The 19703-nt window shown below is 31.7% G+C and overlaps 3 protein-coding genes across 3 annotated transcripts; 1 reads left to right on the forward strand and 2 right to left on the reverse strand.

The window, feature by feature from the left end:
- Nucleotides 1-462: 462 nt before the first annotated feature.
- LOC101506004 (uncharacterized) lies at nt 463-7728 on the reverse strand. Its single transcript, XM_004500145.4, has 2 exons — nt 7574-7728; nt 463-1400 (listed from the first exon to the last, which is right to left on the reverse strand). The coding sequence occupies exons 1-2, from the start codon at nt 7585-7587 to the stop codon at nt 632-634; spliced, it is 783 nt and encodes a 260-aa protein (XP_004500202.1). The 5' UTR covers nt 7588-7728; the 3' UTR covers nt 463-631.
- Nucleotides 7729-12074: 4346 nt separating this feature from the next.
- On the forward strand, nt 12075-15748 carry LOC101506320 (chaperonin-like RbcX protein 2, chloroplastic). The gene is made up of 5 exons (XM_004500146.3): nt 12075-12795; nt 13623-13714; nt 13916-13973; nt 15096-15161; nt 15404-15748. The coding sequence occupies exons 1-5, from the start codon at nt 12469-12471 to the stop codon at nt 15524-15526; spliced, it is 666 nt and encodes a 221-aa protein (XP_004500203.1). The 5' UTR covers nt 12075-12468; the 3' UTR covers nt 15527-15748.
- Nucleotides 15749-16898: 1150 nt separating this feature from the next.
- Nucleotides 16899-19460, reverse strand: LOC101506639 (uncharacterized). The gene is made up of 2 exons (XM_004500147.3): nt 18589-19460; nt 16899-17772 (listed from the first exon to the last, which is right to left on the reverse strand). The coding sequence occupies exons 1-2, from the start codon at nt 19335-19337 to the stop codon at nt 17124-17126; spliced, it is 1398 nt and encodes a 465-aa protein (XP_004500204.2). The 5' UTR covers nt 19338-19460; the 3' UTR covers nt 16899-17123.
- Nucleotides 19461-19703: the final 243 nt, after the last annotated feature.

The following is a 19703-nucleotide window of genomic DNA, read 5'->3' on the forward strand; positions in this document are numbered from 1 at the left end:
TTGTTAAATATGAATAATTGTTTTTTTTTAATAATCGGTTTTTAAACTATGAATAAATAATTTTTAAAAAAATAAATATTAAAAAATAATCAAATTTTAACCGATTACTTAATTAGAAATTAATTATTTAATCGTAATTAATTTTATAATTGATTTTATAACCGATTTTAAACTATGAATAAATAATTTTAAAAAAATTAATATTCAAAAATAATCAAATTTTAACCGATTTTGAAAAAACATCAATTTTAAAATTAAAATTTTCAAAACTGGTTACTTACTTAGAAATTGATTATTTAACTATAATTTTATAATTAATTTTATAACCAATTTTAAACCTAATAATAGATTTAATTATAAATCTAGATCTATATATATTTTAAAATGGATATAGTTTAATTCAAAAAAAAAAACAACCAGAGCCCTATCCATCCTAAACAAAGATTAACTTAAAAAAGCAAGTTAAAAAAAATTCAGTCTGTTCCTCATACTATTTATCAGCACACTTAAAAAGCAGATTGATCCTAAAACAAATTCAAGCGATGAAATGTCTCGAACAAAATCGTTATGATTACATGATCAAGTTAACAATTATAACTATAAAGAACAAATGAGACAACCCACCAAGCAATCATCGTCCTCTTGAAATCGCATCGTCCATCTCACCGTGTGATGAAGGAAATAGCTCTATATAGCGACTCCCAAGTGTCATTCTATCCTTTGCCATGGCTGCTTTCGAATCTTCAGCATTTTCAAATTCCACATAAGCTTCCCCAGAAGGTCTTCCCTCTGAATTCATCAAAATATGAATAGAATCCTCTAACAGCGCAAAATCCTTGAAAAACTCCATTATGTCATCCTTATTGGCCGAAAAAGGTAATCCCCTCAGTCGCAACACCCCTGTGTGCTCAGCTGAATCTTTTCCGTCGTCATACGACTTAGCCCGAGGAGCACTTCGACGAGGCGAACCACCTCGAGCATCCGAAACCTCGTTTGCAATTGCCTTGTAGTATTCTTGCCTCTTACTTCGGAAAACTTCAACATATCTTCTACCTATGTTCTGCCTGTTCCTTTGAAGAGCAAAGTCAACTTGAAGAGGATACCCCAGAACACAGAAGCCTTCCCCAGAAAACTTGCCACCTTTGTGAACAAAAAGGACGTCAACTATGTCTAGACCATGGAAGAACTCGGCTACATCAGTTTCGGTACAATCAAAGGGAAGGCCACGCAGTCGAACAACAGGGAACGGCGGAGGAGGAGGAGGTTGGCTGACATATCCATATGGAGATGGATTGTATATATAACTGGAACCTGGGGAACCATAGAATGAAGATCCTGGATCAACAGTTCGCTGACGTTTTGCAGCCATTTCGCGTCCATCACCGCCATCAGCATATTTACTGCAATTTTAATCAATAACCAAAACTGAAGTCAAGAAGCTTATATTGTAGTCAACAAACATGTGAGCCAGTAAAATCATTACAGTTTACTTCTGGAGTTTAGAAATCTATGATAAAAAAAAATTACAATTTATAATGACCGAGACAGGAAAAGAATCCCGTCACAAAAATATTCAGGTTTGAAATTTTAAATAGGACAGACAATTAGATGGAAAGACATGTCCCATGACAAACAATTATGTGCCTTTGAAGTAGTAACGATTGATAACAGTGCATCAATTGTTTTATCTTCCATTCTATAATTTCATCAACAACTAGATAAACAGACAATAGCCAGTTAAACTTATCGGACAGAAGAAATAAAGAAGTTCATCAACTAAAAATAGCAATTACAAAAGAACCACCAACTCCTATTTACAAACAGAATGACAGGACGCAATATAACATGTTATCCCTGAATAAATCAGAGTGAATAAAAACTAACCTATGAAATAATAAAAGTTCAAGGACTTAGCTAAACACCTACTAAAATACTCCCTCCGGAATGAAATATAAGCAAATATAGTAACTAAAAAGTTGATGTATCCGGTCTTATCAACTTTTTCGTTACTATATTTGATTATATTTCATTCTAGAGTGGTATAAAATTTTAAGATGTATGCAATAAATCTGTTGAATAAACATTTGTAACATTAGCAAACTACTTTCCAGCAAAAGAATGAGTAGAAAAAAGGTGAGAAAGGGATTGTTTAAAAGAAGACAAGGAAATCAAATATATTGCACAAGAAAAGATATACAACATTGCTCTAATAAAAAATCAAAATAGTGTATGGCAGTGCAAAATCCACAAGTAACCTCTCATCGACCATAACAAGGTTATCCACTCAAATTTAGGTCTATTTTTATTCTAATGGTACCTGCTATTTAATACATAGCCAATCTAAATTAGAAGATAAATGTGATCAATTCACTAAACATTGTGCATAACAATACTGAAAGCATCCACAAACAAAGATTAACACCAAAGCTATCGAAACTCATTTAAGCAAAAAATACCATAATGCAGCAAAGCACAACAGATCCCATCACAAACAATCAAGATAGAGATGGTAGTAACTTGTAAGCATATCATTGTGAAATCCATTATGAAACTAGAGAAGACACAATTTCATAAGCATATCATTGTTCAAGTAAATCTCAAACTATGGACTCGCTTGGGATGGTAGTAACTTGTTAGTTTTTGGGTTTCAAACGCAAATTTGAAAACAAAAAATGTTTTGATAAAGTGGGGTTAGGTTAAATTTTAAGGCAATTTTGTCAGTTTTTTAAACAAAATACACATCCTTTCCAGTCTTTCCATGACGGCGACACTAGAAAGCAGTGATGACAATGGAGGGTGCAACACAATGATGACCGAGGGAGCCTGATGGTGGTGGTGGTAGAGGATGTCTAACAATAGTAGCATCCCCTAGGAATTTATAAGGATGGCAAGTGGCAACTGAAAACTAGTTTCAGTTTTCAAAAAGATCAATACTTCTAACTAAAAAAGTAAGAACAACCTCAAATGGGCCCAATGCTACATAGTTTGTTTAAGTATAACATAAATTACATTTTGGATGCATATTAAATGCTTTATAGATTGGAATTACTTCTATCCTCAATGATCTCTATTAAGTAGCTTATGGTGGTAGGGTTGCAGCAGTTTGATGAAACATGGCTTAATCATGGATTGACGACAGTATGCATTTTCAAAATTAAAATTAAAAACTTGCATTCATTTACCCATGTCACGACAACATTTTCATCTAGCACACATAATCATATATATGACTAAGTCATGTTTTGGGAGGATGTATCCTTGATAAATGTCCCTTTCCTAGAGGCTTGTCCTAATATTCATAATCACTCAACTTTGCATAATTTCCCAACAAAAAAAAAAAAAGTATTCTACCCTCCTCTTTTAAAATGAGATTTTCACTTCCATAAAACCAATTAGCTCGAGCAATAAAGAATGTAATGAATCATAATTCCTTAAGTAAATGACTAGTCTCTGGAAGAACAAATTTGAAAGCAAAGGGGCACAGAGTATAAACAAAGGTATCCCTCCTTACAAAACCAGAAACACAATATAAGGAACCAAGACATTGCTAATAAAAAGACTTGGTCAGTAGAGGGTACTTTTCTGAACGCATTGAACATGACAATCAAAATTAAATTTCCAAATCTTATCATAGTATTAAAAAAGATGACCTATACTGCAATGTCAGTGATTCCATCCAACACACAACATGAAGTATAATAAACTCTAAGCAATCATCATGACAGAAACTGAACAGTTGCACACTTTAGTATATTCATAGAAGCATCACACTAGAAATTAGATCAAATAAAAATGAAAGAAAACCAAAATGGGTCAACAAATTTAACATTCCTTACATAAGTTCTTATCCTACAGTCTGTATCTTAAGAAAACAGGTATGACATTGAATTTCTCCCCTTGTTAACAACTAACAACACATTTGCAAATATTTATTCTAAAGAAATAGTTAAGAAAAATGAAGTGTGTACCCTTTCCACTTCAAGCATTCAGCTTTACACAGCAACTAATTTATCAGAGAAAAAAGTTATAATATCAGCATTTCCTGTTACACTTGTTTATATGCCTCACTTATAAAAACTATTATGATAGTACTTAGTCAATCACTACCTATCACTAGGCACTCGAATTGGTACCCAAATAACTTTTTTTTTACTTTTTTCCCTTTTGATTCAGAAACAGGTAGGTAAGCTGTTTCAATTTTGCAAAAGAAACTATACTATAACGGGAAAAAAGAGAAACATGTTTATGTGTGTCAAAAAATTGAGAAATCCAGGATTAAAAAGATCATGAAATAAAAGATAAACCCATTATTCAATGAGATTATGAATTAAACCCCAAGGATTTGCATCGAAAGTGAAATACAGAGAAAAAGCCCCAATTTCAATTAGGGAAAACAGAAAGAGAGAGGTAAAAACAAAGACTGAAGAGAAAAAGGGAAGGAAAAGGAGAAAATAGGGTTACCCTCTATAAAGCATTGTAGAAGAAATTGAAGTTTGCACAAAGATGATGATTCGTAGCACAAGATTGATAAATGTACCATACAAATTTTTTAAATAAATAAACAAATACATTTTGCTTAAGCAACCAGAAATGCCTTTAACAGCGTAATTAATCCAACAAGCTCAATGATTTCATTAACTAGATGGATTGGACAACATACTCAGGCTCCTCCTATAAAATAAATTCAGCAACTTTCTGATAGCCAAAAGCAATTATCTAAGTTCTCTACTTTCTCACCAATTAGAAAACCATGCACCTGGTCACCAATTTGAACCTAACTACAACCAGGATTTTTCTTAGCTCCCTTTGACTTCATCAATTCGCTCACCTTGTTTGCCTCATCTCATCTTTCAGCTTCTGCATACATATTCAAAAGGAGTATATAGTAGCCACAATGACAAGGCTTCAATTTAAACAGATGCTCAGCAGCCCAGTGCCCCAATTCCACATTCCCATATATCCTGATTTTGCATACATATCTATCAACGAGTTAGCAATAAAAATATCAGACTCTATACCCATCCTTAAACTAAAGCATTGCACTTCCATTCCCAACTTAAAAAGTCCTAGTTCTCCTAATACAGGTAGCATACTAGAAATGGTGACAAAGTTTGGTCTCATTCCTGCATCAGTCATTAACCTAAAGACATCCAAAGCATCAATATAGAGCCCTCTAAAAGAAAAACTAGTAATGATAGCATTCCATGAAACCTCAGTTCTCTCATCCATTTCATCAAAAACTTTCTTGGAATCCTTCTCACTCCCACATTTCCCATAAACATCAACCAATGCATTTCCAGCCTTTACATGACTCAACAAAGCAACATTCAAAACATAACCGTGCACAATTCTCGCTATTACCGCATTCTCACTATCTGCACACACCGGCAACACACTAACAACAGTAACCAAATCTGGTCTAATAACCGGTGCAGAAGCAACCATCCCTTAAAAAAGAACAAGTGACTCCTCATAAAAACCCTGAATAGAACACAAACCAATAGCAGTATTACACGAAACCTTATCCCTCTCAAACATTTCATCAAACACCTTGAAATACCTTCATTGCATCAACAAAAAAACCACAATTACCATATAACATCAAAAGGGTATTTTCCACAAATACATCGCTATCAAAACCAAACTTAAACACAACTCCATGAACCTCCCTACCCTTATCAACCTCCAAAGAATCAGAACAACCGTTCAGAACAAAAGGGTAGGTGTGGTCATCAGGCTTAACACCAGTGCGAACCATGGTGTTATAGATACTAAACCCATCAACGACACCAAGAATGGAATAAGCACGGATGAGGGTGTCCACAAGAAAGCAGTGCGGGAAAATGCAACACTGTTTTGGAAGAGAAGAAGGGAAGTTGTGGGGTGTCTGAAGATGGAATAATGAAGAATGAGAGAGGCAGAGAGGGAGACACTGTGAGGGAGGAAATCATGGAGGATGGCAAAGGCGTGAACTTGCTTTGTTTGTGAAAGGGTGCTGAAATGGAGAAGGTTTGGTTGAGCGTTTGAAGAATAAGAAGAGAATAAAAAAGAAAAGCGAGTGTTTTTTGTGAGTTTGAGTTTGAATTTGTTGAGAAGGTGGGAATGGAATATCATGGAACCTCAATCTCGTTGTGTGTCCGTGCACAGTCTCGCTCCTTTGTAAATTAGAAGATAAACTTGATAAATTCACTAAACAAACACCCTAGATAACAATATTTAAAGCATCAACAAAAAAAGACTAACACCAAAGTTAGCAAAAACCTAATACATATCGCATTTATGAAATCATTGAATATGAAGCATTCCTCAACTAAAACTATTCTAATTATATCCATAGATGACAACTCAAATGTAATCATGTCTTCCAGGAAGTGAAATGAACCCATCCTCTAAACTTTGACATATGAATGTGCTCCTACCTTTTTAGAGTTAGACAAGATATTTGGCTTGTAAGACAATCTAACGTTTCTAGCTATCTAAGCAAAAAATATCAGCAAGCAGTCATGCGCAACAGATCGCATCATAAACAATCAAGATATAGACGATCTACCTAAAATCCATTACAAAACTTAAGAAAACACAATTTTTAAGCACATTATTGTCCAAGTAAATCTCATCCACATGGGATGACCTATGCTGCAATTTCAGTGATTCCATCCAACACACAACATGAAGGATAATAAACTCTAAGCAATCCTCAAGACAGAGACTGAACAGTTACACACTAGTAATTGAATCAAATAAACATAAAAGAAAACCAAAATGGGTCCACAAATAAACTAGACAGACTACAAAGAAACAACTCTATAAACATTTCTTCCATAAGTTATTATCCTATAGCCCGTATCTTAAGAAGACATGTATGACTTCATAGTTCTCCCCTTGTTAACAACAACAATCAGACATTTTCCCACTAAATAGGGTCAGCTACATGGATCAAACAACGCCGTAGTGTTCTATCACATAGCATATCTCATTCCAGCTCAATAATCTCTAGGTATTTCCTAATAGTTTCTCTTATAGTTTTCCTAGGTCTTCCTCTACCTCTAACAATTTGACTATTCTCTATTTGATCTACTCTAGTCACTACATAATCTATAACTCACCTCTCCACAAAGCCAAACCACCTAAGCGGAGTTTCTACCATATTTTCAACTATAGGTGCTACCCAGTTATCTCTCTCTCTAATGCTGTCATTCCTAATTAATCAGGAAAAAGAAAACTACAATATCAACATTTCCTGTTACACTTGTTTCTATGCATCACTTATAAACTCTATTAAGATATTACTCTTAGTAAATCACTACCTATCACTAGGCACTCAAATTGACACCCAAATTTTTCTCCCTTTTGATTCAAAAACAGGTAGGTAAGCAGTTCCAATTTCGCAAAAGAAACTATACAAAAACAGAAGAAAAAAAAAGTAAGAAAAGATAAAGGAGTTACTAGATGAGATTATGAATTAAAAACCAGAAGGAATTGCATCGAAAGCGAAATTGAAAAGAAAAAGAAAAACCCCAATCTTGATTAGGGGAATCAGAAAGATAGAATAAAAAGAATAAAATAGGGTTACCCTCTGTAAAGCATTATGGAAGAAATTGAAGTTTGCACGAAGATGGTGATTCGTAGCACAAGATTTTTTCTGCTCACGCCAACAACGATGTGTGTATGCTCTCTCGCTCTTGGTTAACCCTTTGCTTTGCTTTCTTTCTTTTTCTTTTTACTCACTCACGTTATTATATTTTCGTAATTAAGTCATTTTTACTCTCTCAACAAAAAAGTAAGTAATTTTTAAATTTAATTAAAAAAAGTGATTTTAATTTTTTATTTATATAAATTTAAACAATACTGTGTTTTTGAAAGAAAAAAACATAATATTTTATAATTTGCTGAATGTAAAAATGAACTACTATTTTTTATTTTTTAACAAATCAAAACTAAATATATTTAAAAAACGTTATAAACACACGTAATACTTAAAGGAAAAGCAAAATAATTTAATCATTTCACTTTCACTAAACAATTTAATTGGATATTAACTTTTAACAATAATTTACTTTGAAGTTTATTTTTACAGCATATTGAGATTTTTTTAAGTATACATTATATTATAGGTACTCGTGTATTAATATATATTAGATTTAAAATATTTTGAGAATATTAATGGATTCGTCTTAAAAGACAATGTCTACTATATCTCCCCTTGCAAACTCGACATCCTCAGAATATCATACATTTCCTTATTCAAAATTTAATTTAATTGCGGTATCATAATCTTATAGTCTTAGATCTTTAAGTTTATAAACGAATTCGAATAATTATTTTTGGATAAATAATTCTAAATGTACATATTTAAGTAAATGTTTGTGATATACTAAACTATCTATCTCTTATGTCATAAGTGTTTAAATAAAATTCAAATTCAAATAGACTTTAATAATAAATTGTGAAAAAAATTAGTCTCTCATAATATAATGCACTATTAATATTCGAATTCTAAAAAAAATATATATATATCAATATTTAATAATATTTGATAGTAGAGAGAATCTAAGGAAAACCAAAAATAAAAAGAAGTACAAGATCTTAAACATTCGACTACATCAAGACTAACTTTCTCAACCACATCCCATTTCACTTCTTCTGCATAAACATTAGACAACAACACATAGTTTCACTAAGCAAAGCACCCTGCAAACACAGCATTTGGCATCAAGGGAATAGTTCTAGTCAAGTGACATTGTTTTATTGATTCTTATCATGTTAAGATTCAAGTTATTTGCATATCTTCTTTTGGTAAATAAATTGTCACATTTTCAATTATTTCAACGCAAAAAATAATTTTGGTTAATGAATTATTATGTTCATGAATTATGTGACACTGTCAGTTATTTAAAGAAAAAGTTCTTTGAAATTTTTTCCTTACTATGATAATATGATTTTGTTCTCCAATCATGTTGTATATATTCTTAATTTTATACCTTATTTTTTAAGATCGGTTTGATGGTTAAAATAAGAAATATATGATAAAATAAATTATTTTTAATTTAGTATTTAATGAATTAACATTATATGATAAATTAATTTTTTCATCTTATATTATATTGTTTCCCTCGTTAAATTCAAATTTATGAGTGGGGTTGTGTTACAAATTGGTCTGATGTATTAAGAAAATGTGATTTTTTTATTTATCTTTATAAAACACAATTTAAAATATAAAAAAATAGAATTTAATAAATATAAATATAATTTAAATAAAAATTAAAATTAAAAATTGACATTAAAAATAAATATGCAAATATTAATTTAAATTAATAAAAATATAATTGATTATTTTTTTTAAAGTAATGTATAGTTTAATCATAAGGGTAATGTTTTCATTTTTTATAACCTAAAATAAAAAATAAATATAACTTTGTAGCATGAGTCGTTTTGTTATTTACCAATAGTATATATTAAATCATTATTTATTTTATCTAAAATAAATAATAGAATAACATATATTTTCTGATTTCTTACTATGTACATATCAAAGATGGGATATAATAATATCTTATTATGTCTATATTTTTTTAATCCTTATTTAATCCTATTATTTTATTTATCTTTATTTTATCATTTCTTGAAAAATAAACGTCAAAGAGAATATAATTAAGTTATTTACACGTACATATGTTGGCTAAATTAATAGTTGTAGCTATGGGTGATGATTTATTTGGTAAAGGTAGACTTTAAGAGATTTTAACATTACTTTTAAACTTAAAATATAGATATTAGATATTTGAATCATCTTTTTTTTGTATATTTGACATTTAATTTATTTATAATGAATTTGAATCTAAGCAATCATATTCGAGCGGCAAAATACATATGATAGTTCTTTAAGTTATGTGAAAGCATCAAATTAATCCTTCAATTTATTTTTATATCAAGTTAGTCTATTATGTTTGTAAAAATTATAAAGTTGAAATATTTTTTGTCATATCCTCATTTCGATCATTTTTAGTTAGAGATTTTAAAATTCTACTATCATTTTTAGTATCAATCATATCAAGAACAACTTAATAAATTTTCAAGTGTTTTCATGATATGGATTAAGTAAATTTCACATTTAATTTTAATAAATTTAAAATTTCTTTCACTTGAATTATCGCTTATTTATATATTTTCTAAAAGTTGATTAATAGTTTATATTCTTATAATAATAGCAATCAAAACCTTTAAAATTGACACGAGTTTATTTTTAAAAAACTATGCGAATCTTGGATTTCAATATACTAATTTGAAATTAGATCAATAATAATGTAAATTTTTACAATTATAAAAGATAATTTTGAAAGAAAAAAAAAAGATAAATAAATAAATAAACCATTAATCAAATGTAGGAACTAAGAATCCTAAACAATGTGAATATTGTCCAACATTTGTGCTACGTTCAATTGCATCGTGTTGCTCATGAACGCGCAAGCACATGTAGAGATATGTGGGACCGAGCACGAGTTTGGTTGGCGATGGACAGTTATCACTCATCCTCATACATCATACATGTAACATGTGTATGGTTACAAACACAAACGGAATCATATGGAATCGAATATCGACAAAGATTCACCGCCACGTAGCTTCACATTCACCAAACTCATCTAACCACATGGTATGTATTACGACCTTTAAATCTTAATCATCACATTTTTTTAGGTATTGTAACTTGTGTGTTATCCTTAAGAGTTTTTGGAATGAGAAATACTCCAACAGTCCTATATAAAACATTTTTTGGATTTATACGTAAATGTTTTTTACGACTTTTAGATGCATTGTTATTTAAATTACTCGTATAATGTTTCATAGTTTTCAATAAGAGTATATATGTAAAAATAATAAAAAAGTTAAAACAACTGATGAGTGTATTGATTTTGATGTTTTTTTGTCATTTTTTTTTTATAAATGAGACGTGATGTGATATAAATGTTTATAAATTACTTTTAATTTTGATTTTTAAAAAATGTAAAATTTGTTAGTGTATCAAAATATTAACTTTCATTTAAGGTTAAAAGACTAAAGAGTTTTTCAGCCATTGTGTGGCTTAGGTCTTTCATAGATTTCATTCTCACACCTAATGTCAATGTTCCCACTTTAAGTCTGCAACACACATGCATTTCTTATGTATCTTTTTCTTTGTAAGAGTATGGGTGAATTAAGGAGTATGAACGTTCATAAAGTACATTAGTATTAATTCTCAAACAATGTTAACTTTTTAGTTTAATTGGAGTTTTAGTTTCCTCCATTTTTATTTATTTACGAAATTGGTTTTTTTATTTTAAAAATTGACAGTTTTGATCAATTACTCTGATGTTTCAATTAAAAAATGACGATATAGATGTTTTAAATAACGTGACATGACATAATAGAATGATGTAGAATAATTAACACCCATGAACTTGAAATAAAACGTAAAAACTTATTTTTCAACATTTAATTTTTTTCTCTTCATATTTTTAATTTAATTAATGACATATGAATAATGAATGCATAAGAATGGTTCTATATGTTAAATCGTCATTTTTTGTTTAAAAGTTTGAGAGAAGAACAAAAACTATTAACTTTTAAAATAAGGACCAATTTCGTGAATTGATAATAATAGATAGTCCAAAACTACAATTAAGCCTAATTTTTTTTAAAGATAAATCAACACTTAAGTTCTTAAAAATATAATACACTATCACTCGAGACCCCTGATTCATCAAAAACTGAAATGAATCGATGAATCATCAAAATAGTCATTAAAAATATAATTTATTATTGTCAAAATCTTTAAAAAAATGTTAAAAAAAAAAATAACTTTCTGTCAAAATAATTTTTCCATGTTATATTATCAAATATTAAATTAACTAATATTTTTAATTATTTAAAAATTAATTTAAATTTTTGATTGAGTTAAAGGATAAAAATATCAACAATCTAGATTTCGTGGAGTAAATTTGTGTTCATACTTATATAAGAAAATAGTATTTCCCCCACTTTTTATATAATACCGAAATAGTATGGTATCTTTGGTTGACGATTGATGAATTTTGTATAAAAAAAGAAGAAAAGAAGAAGCCAATATCAATTTTAAATCCTTCACTTCTTATTTTCTGTTGGACAATTTAGAACCTCAAAAATTTGACTGGTTAAGGTTGACACACACCCTTTAAAAAATCTCAAACCCTTTCTTCTCTTTGGTTTACTTTTCCTTACACCCAACAGCCACCTCTTTCTCTTCTTCAACCTTCACACAACCACTTCATCCGTCTTTGACTGTTTAACTGTTATACAAGTTCCAATTTTTTTGGACACCCTTTATCACCTTTTTCCTTTTGTGTTTTTTTCTTTTGTTGGGCCATCTATTTATTAATTACTTTCATTTCTCTCTTTGATACCATTTCAGTGTATTTTCAATATTGAAAAACTTTTGTTTTGTGAGAAAATATGGTAGGAGCAATATCTGTTGTTGGTTCATCAGTGATGGACTCACACACTGGACCATGTTTGTGTGTGGATGCTCTTCCAACAACTAATGCTGTGAATCTTTGTGGTGATGTTGTTTTGTGGAAGAATTTGATGGGAAATAAGCAATTGGTTAAGCGCGGCGGAAGGACTTTGAAGTTGAGCAGTTCTTTTACTGATCCTGGAAGAGAGTGGAGAATCAAGTTTAGCAGAAGTTGTAAGAAGCAAAGAAGTGATGATGATAGGAGACTTACCATTGTCAATGAGCTTGGTGGTCAATATGAGGATAATTTTGAGGATGTTAAAACGGTAAATATAATCTAAACTTTGGTTGAGGGTTGATGAATTTGTGGTTTTTAAAAGTAGTAACACTCTCAGACTTGAAATTTAAATTGTCTGATCTTGTTTTAACGATTGAAATGTAGTGATTGTAAAGATATTTCAATGTTTGGAACATAGCATTTTGTATTTTGTTGTTTTATTGTGCACATTTTCTCCTTTTCATATCGGTTATTAGATCAGACGATTTATATTTCGAGTTTGTATTTGAAATTTGATTTGGTAAAGTCGAAATATAAACATGATATTGATGCAATAATTGAGATCTTTGTCGTGACTGCATGATATTTTGGCTGCACATAACACAAATTTTTACCGTTAGGATGTATAGGGTTATGTGTAGCAATAGGAGTCCATATTTGAATTAATGTTTTAAAAACCGAACCAGCCATCGAACTAATGAGATTTCCAAGTCACGATTCAATTGTTTTAAACTGCTCTAATCAAAATGAAACTGCGATCGAACTATGTAAAAAACAAAATTGTAGATAATATTGATTCACAGTTGAAATTGTTGAATAGTTTGGTTCGGTTTTAAAAACATTTGATTAGAATCTTTATTTGTGCTGCTTCGCTGCCTATCGTACCTTGAATTCCTTTTCATATCTCAACATGCAATATGCTAAGAAGGAAAAAAAGGGACATGAAAGAATACTTAATATTTAATTATGATCGTTTTAAAATTTAAAATATATGTAAAATATGTGATAGTTTTCATTTCACTAAATCACCATTATGTTGATATGTTATGAATCCAATAAGTGTTGAAAGTAATCTAATTGATCTCTTTGTGACAGCAAATGCTCAACTATTTCACATATAAGGCTGTGAGGACTGTTCTTCAGCAACTGTATGAGATGAACCCACCTAAATATACATGGTTTTATAAGTAAGTCAATTCTTTAATATTGTAGGAAGAATACCAAAATTTTGAAAATGATGCTTTCTATTTAGACATATGTTAAGAGTGTGTTACAAACACCTTTTGAAATTTTGACAACAAATCTTTGTTTGATTCTAGAGTTTTACAATTTCATAGTAAGGTGATTATTTAGATCACTGTTATTTGTGTTTTGTTCTATGATGGCAGTTTTGTTGCAACAAACAAACCAGCAGATGGAAAACGTTTTATCCGATCCCTTGGGAAGGTACTCTTTCATACATACCTTAGTTAGTCATTTCATGTATATATTGAGAACTTTCACTAAAAAATAAGGTATTTGTTATTATGGAATTGTGAAGCAAATTACTACACTCAGTTTCAAGTTGTTTTCTCTTTAATCAAGTTTTATTCATGTGTAACACCCCAATTTGAGGAGAAATTCTAAGACTCTGAGCAAATTGCATAATAAAAACCAATTACCTACTAGTGACCTTGCTTTCATAACTTTGTTTTTGGTTTTTCTAAACGATTTTTTTTTGTTTAACATTGTTAATCTATTAAATGATTGATTTTAATCTATTAACAAGTTCTGATAAGTTAATTGATTAAGTATTTGATTTAATCAATTAAGTGTGTAATTTAATCAACTATTTGTTGTGTATAGTTGGTAAACTCAGTTAAAATGGTCTAATCCTTATAATTCAAATTAGGAGATGAGTCATGATCCAATTACCTTGTCCAATTTTTTGCCCTTGGTCTCTGGAAGTCACATGGGATCTAACTAATTCGATTGAGACCAGGTGGACTCACAGAAGGAGGCAAAACTCGAGTGGCGTCTATTTTTTTAGTTCACAAGACTTGAACTCGAGACCTTGTTTAAGAAAATCAAACTCCTTGCTACCTGAACACATCCATTTAGCTAGGATACAATGCAAGAAGTCATAATCTTAAATATTTAGGGTCAACTATATAAATCTTAATGTCGAAACTATTTTGGACTTTAGATGCTTTCATGAAATTTTCTTTATAGGAAAAATGTTAGTAGGTTATATTAGTTTCCAGAGTTTGAACCCTAGAACTCTTGCTTAGTACTCCTTCAAGAAATTGATACTGACTTTTTCACCAAACAATCACACTCTTCATTTATTCTCCACCCAATGCATCATAATCTATTACCTCATATTCTCATTGATTTACCTACTATATTTTTTCAATCTCCCTCACTCATCCTTGCATCTCTAAAGTTGATTTTGTTGAAACTATATCATATTAATTGAATTGACTCTATTACTCCACAAATAGTTCTTTACACTAGATTTTGGTCATTTAAATTTCAAGTAAATGTATGATTTAAATGATGTCATATATCTCTTCATTCAATTGATAGGAACAACAAGAGCTTGCTGAAAGAGTGATGGTTACTCGGCTTCACCTTTATGGTAAATGGATCAAGGTAATGGAATTAAAAAATTCTCTACTTGATATATATCCAAAAAGACATGTCAGTGCATGTCTGGATTGACATTGAGTTTGATAGAATTACATATCATTATGATTTTAACTAAAATTACACTTTAGAATTTTAACAAAATTACAATAGCATTGTGATTTCACGAATCTGACTGTTTATCCAAACATGCACTAAAATCATTTGTGATGGGGTTAACCTTTGTCCACCAATATTATTGTCTGCAGAAATGTAATCATGCTGAGATTTATAAAGAAATATCTGATGAAAACTTGGAGTTGATGAGGGAACGACTCATGGAGACAGTAATATGGCCTTCAGATGATTCAAACACAGAAAAAATTGGTTGATACGAATGAACATTGTTCCTTTATGTTATCAACCTCTTAATTAATTCCTAGTCTAGTCTAGGTATAATTTTAATTTTGGTCTCAATATGTTTTGTTTCCAAATGTGTCATTTTCATATTTATGTTGTGTAAATTGTGTATATATATTAGTACATCTTTCAAAATACAGAATCCATTATTTAGAATTGTTTGAGATGAAGGATTTACAATCGGTTAAAAACTACTTGAGGCATTTGTGAATCCAACAATTTCTAAATCATAAGTTGTGTCAACTTTCATGTTCTTAGGAAGTGAAATTATATTTCAAAAGTATTTGGTAGGGATCATACTCTACGGGTCTAAGCCAAGTGTGGACCAATATTCATACAAATGAGCTATATGCTATATATTACAAACAAGCATGACAATGAAACACAAAAAATGAGTACAAAAGAAAACTTGAAACAGTTTAGTATGAGTTTGACGGAAATCATGGGTGAATAGTCAATCAAATCCTTCCATGATATATTCTTGCTAAGTTTCTTCGAAATTTTCAGCAATTTTCATTAATGTGTTATATGTTACGAAAAGAAAAATATCTTAACAAATATTTGTTTAAAGAGTGGACAACTTACAGTTTGTTTGATAGAATTGTCATGGCTGTAGATCAAATGCTTGGTGTTTGCTTTCATTTAGCAACATATCAGTTGCTAGCTCTTCCTTCCGTTCAGTGGCCAGAACGTGATGATAAGGATATTTCTGTCAATTTTTTAAATATACATTTTCTTTCCTTTCACTTTCAATGGAACCAAACAATAAAAAATCTTTTCACTTTCTATTAACTTTCTACTCACTTTCATTCCTTTTAACATTATTTCTTCTCACAAGTCTATGTTCTGTTTACCACACAGAAAACTAAGAAACATAAACTTGTAGCAGCAACTAAACGCAACGTCATGCAGTATTTCACGATGAATGCAGTCACTCACTAACGCAAGGTAGTTTGATTGGAAGTCACTAGTAATCACAGTAACCGTATATATCTACGTTTCAATTGCTCCATAATCACAAACACTTTCATGAACTCATAAAAGGAACAAAGCCACAATGGTTAGTCAAATTATTATTTACCTTATGTGAAGACATTTATAAAAAAAATTCTTGCTTTATTTTTCTCAGTTTCTCTTTCTATCTCTCTTACATACAGTTCTCATACCTCACCTGAGTGTGAGAATATCATTTTTGTTTCTGAAATATTTCTTGCATTCCTCGATCAACTCACAGATGTCAATTAACAAAATTTGAGCATCTGTCACATAGTATCTACCAACAAATTACTCTTGGACTACTCTCTATTGATAACTTGAGCAAGAAAATGAGCATGAACATAATGATACAGCAAATATAAAGTTTTTTAAAAGTTCAGTAGAAACAAAATTCAGTACAATATCTCACGTGAACACAGTAGATATTGCAATTCAACCTTCGAAAAACTACTGGTGTTCAATATCAAATACAAGACAAGTGCAATGACATACCAGATCATGAAATAAATTACTGCAACCTAAACAAATAATGACAGCTCAGATAATTACAAACTCTAAAGATGTGCATAAATTTCAGGCGACCATAGCATTGGCATCATCTTCTTCAACTTCTCCTGTTTCACTGAACATGTATTGACTTTGATATTCCATCAAGTATTGTGTTGATCTTTTGACGTCCAAAAACAAATTGTAAACCCGATTTATATCATCCAATTCCACTGTCTTTCCTTTTCGCTTTTGGCACGCCAAAGCAGCTGCTGTGATTAGATGAATGGCATAGCGTAGGGATGTTTCTACACCTATTTTGGTTAACAAATGCTTTGCACCTTCACTCATGTCTACGTCTTCCTCTTGGCATCTGATATCCAGAATCTTGCGAATTTCATCCTCAGTATAAGGTTGAGTATGGATGATGAGTAGGCGGTCAAGTAGATCAATGGGAATCCCATGTGGTGATTTGTAATTAGTGCCTCGAATAGTTGTGATGCCTCGGTTGGTAGCAACAACTAATATGGGAGACATCTCATTCTCCAGAGCACGGTTGAGGAACGAAAAGCACTCTATGTCAAGCATGTGTACCTCGTCAATGAAAAGGACACCAGGTACAATCTCTGCCTTTCCTTCTTCTTTCCACTCTGCCACTTTAGTGTCAATTTGTTCCCTAACTTCTGCACGGATTTCACCTGTATCACCAGTGAAAAGAGCCAGGAATCCCTGCGTTCTGAAATTTAACACAATAGAAGTGAACATCTTTCATAGAAACAAAGTGAGGAAAAAATAATGTAATACCAACAGGATCAGAAATTAAATAGAAAGCTTCATATCTGTTTGGAATGATTTAACATTTGGGAAAAAAGGGCACTTCATCAAATTACAAATTGCAAAGCACGCGACAGTCGTGTATCAAAGTTGTCATTGACTCTTTGTCGGTTTTGTTAAACACGAATCTAAAAAATAGTGCACTTGTTATTCCCAGCCTCGACAAATAGGGCCAGGAAGGTCCAAAATGATCACCCCACAAAAATAAACCACCATGCTTTTCATGGCCCACCCTTGGTATGTCTAAATAAATTCTACTTCCCCAATACATACATTAGAAGTATCGGTATAAATCCTCATACAAAACTTGGAGAACACTGCAACCCAACTCTAGGAACAAATTAGTCATGAATTATCACCCACACAAAAGAACAACCACCAATTTCAAAGTCACACAGCAATATTTCTCAGGTGTATTTTAATTAACCTATTAGCTTGTGTAATTTTCAAAAACACTCATCACAAGGAATGCATATGAAACTAATCCAAAACAAAGCATTGGTTCAACTACGCCCCAGCTACATGATGTAGGCACTTGCTAAACAATAGTTAATTACTCAGAGTATAATAACTTTAGTTAAGAGATATATTACATTACATACAGAATTGGAATCTTTCATTTACCCTAAAAACAAACATTACCTTAATATAAAGCTAATTAACAAGTTAAACAAGTGAAATAAAAAAAAATTAGGAAAAGCAAATTAGGGTTAAGAACCTGCTATTAATGACATCAATCTCATGAAGAGTAACACAATGCACAACCTCCTTTCTCTTCTGCAACTCTCCATCAGGACACTGCACGAACTTCACCTGCGGTCCCATGGCGTCGAAATCCCTCGACCGAGAGAACGATCTACCAAGCTTCGTGATCTTCCCTGAAGCCTTATCAATTGCAATGACGTCACCACTAGTAACTTTTTCCTTCCCTATCGCTTCAATCATCTTAGCGCCGAGGTCGTAAACTGTCTCCATTTCTGTTGACTTTAGAGTCAACTTCCCCGTCTTAGCGGCGGCGCCGGAAACCGCCGGACGGTCGATTTGAACCTCAACGACCTCGCCTTCAATCACCTCCGTTTCTTCCTTGATGCGAACGCCGATGGCTTTGCGGAAGGCTTGTGTTAAGGCTTCAGTTTTCGACATCTCGAGTGAAAAGAGCTCGCTTCCGGCGATCATGGCGAACGGCGTTTCGAGGCCTAGTGACTTGGCCATCCCCATGGCGATGGCGGTTTTACCTGTTCCGGGTTGTCCAGCGAGAAGGACGGCACGGCCGGCGATTTTACCGTCCTTAATCATTTGAAGGATGACGCCGGCGGCCTTGCGAGCGGAGGCTTGGCCGACCATGCCTTCTGAGACGTCGCGTGGCTCTAATGAGGAGTCGAGACCTAGGCCGCGGATGTGCGAGTGAGCTCCCACGCGCTCTATGCGCGTTAGGTCACGGCTCTCTGATAGCTTTAGCTCCGTCATGGTTGCAGCGGCGAAAGTGGATTGATTACAGGGAACGAAATGGGTTTTAGGGTTTAAGGTTTGGAATGTGTGCTCTCTACTCTTCTATGGGACCTTTACTGGTTTTTCTTTCATATAGTTAAATGGTGCCTTTCATAAATATATATATATTTTGTATGAAAGATAAACCCAAATATTACAGTATTATTTTCTTTTTAAATGGTGATTATCAATTTTAATTTTACTTTGATAATATTATGGAATTAAGATTAGAGGAGGGAATCAAACTCGCCGATGAATTAACTATACATTCTAAACACAATTGTTGATGATTAATTTTATTTTTAAAATATTAGTGCTTCACTTTTGAGTAGATACACTCACAAA

This window comes from Cicer arietinum, chromosome 5, assembly GCF_000331145.2.
Source record: "Cicer arietinum cultivar CDC Frontier isolate Library 1 chromosome 5, Cicar.CDCFrontier_v2.0, whole genome shotgun sequence".
NCBI classification, from domain to species: Eukaryota; Viridiplantae; Streptophyta; class Magnoliopsida; order Fabales; family Fabaceae; genus Cicer; species Cicer arietinum.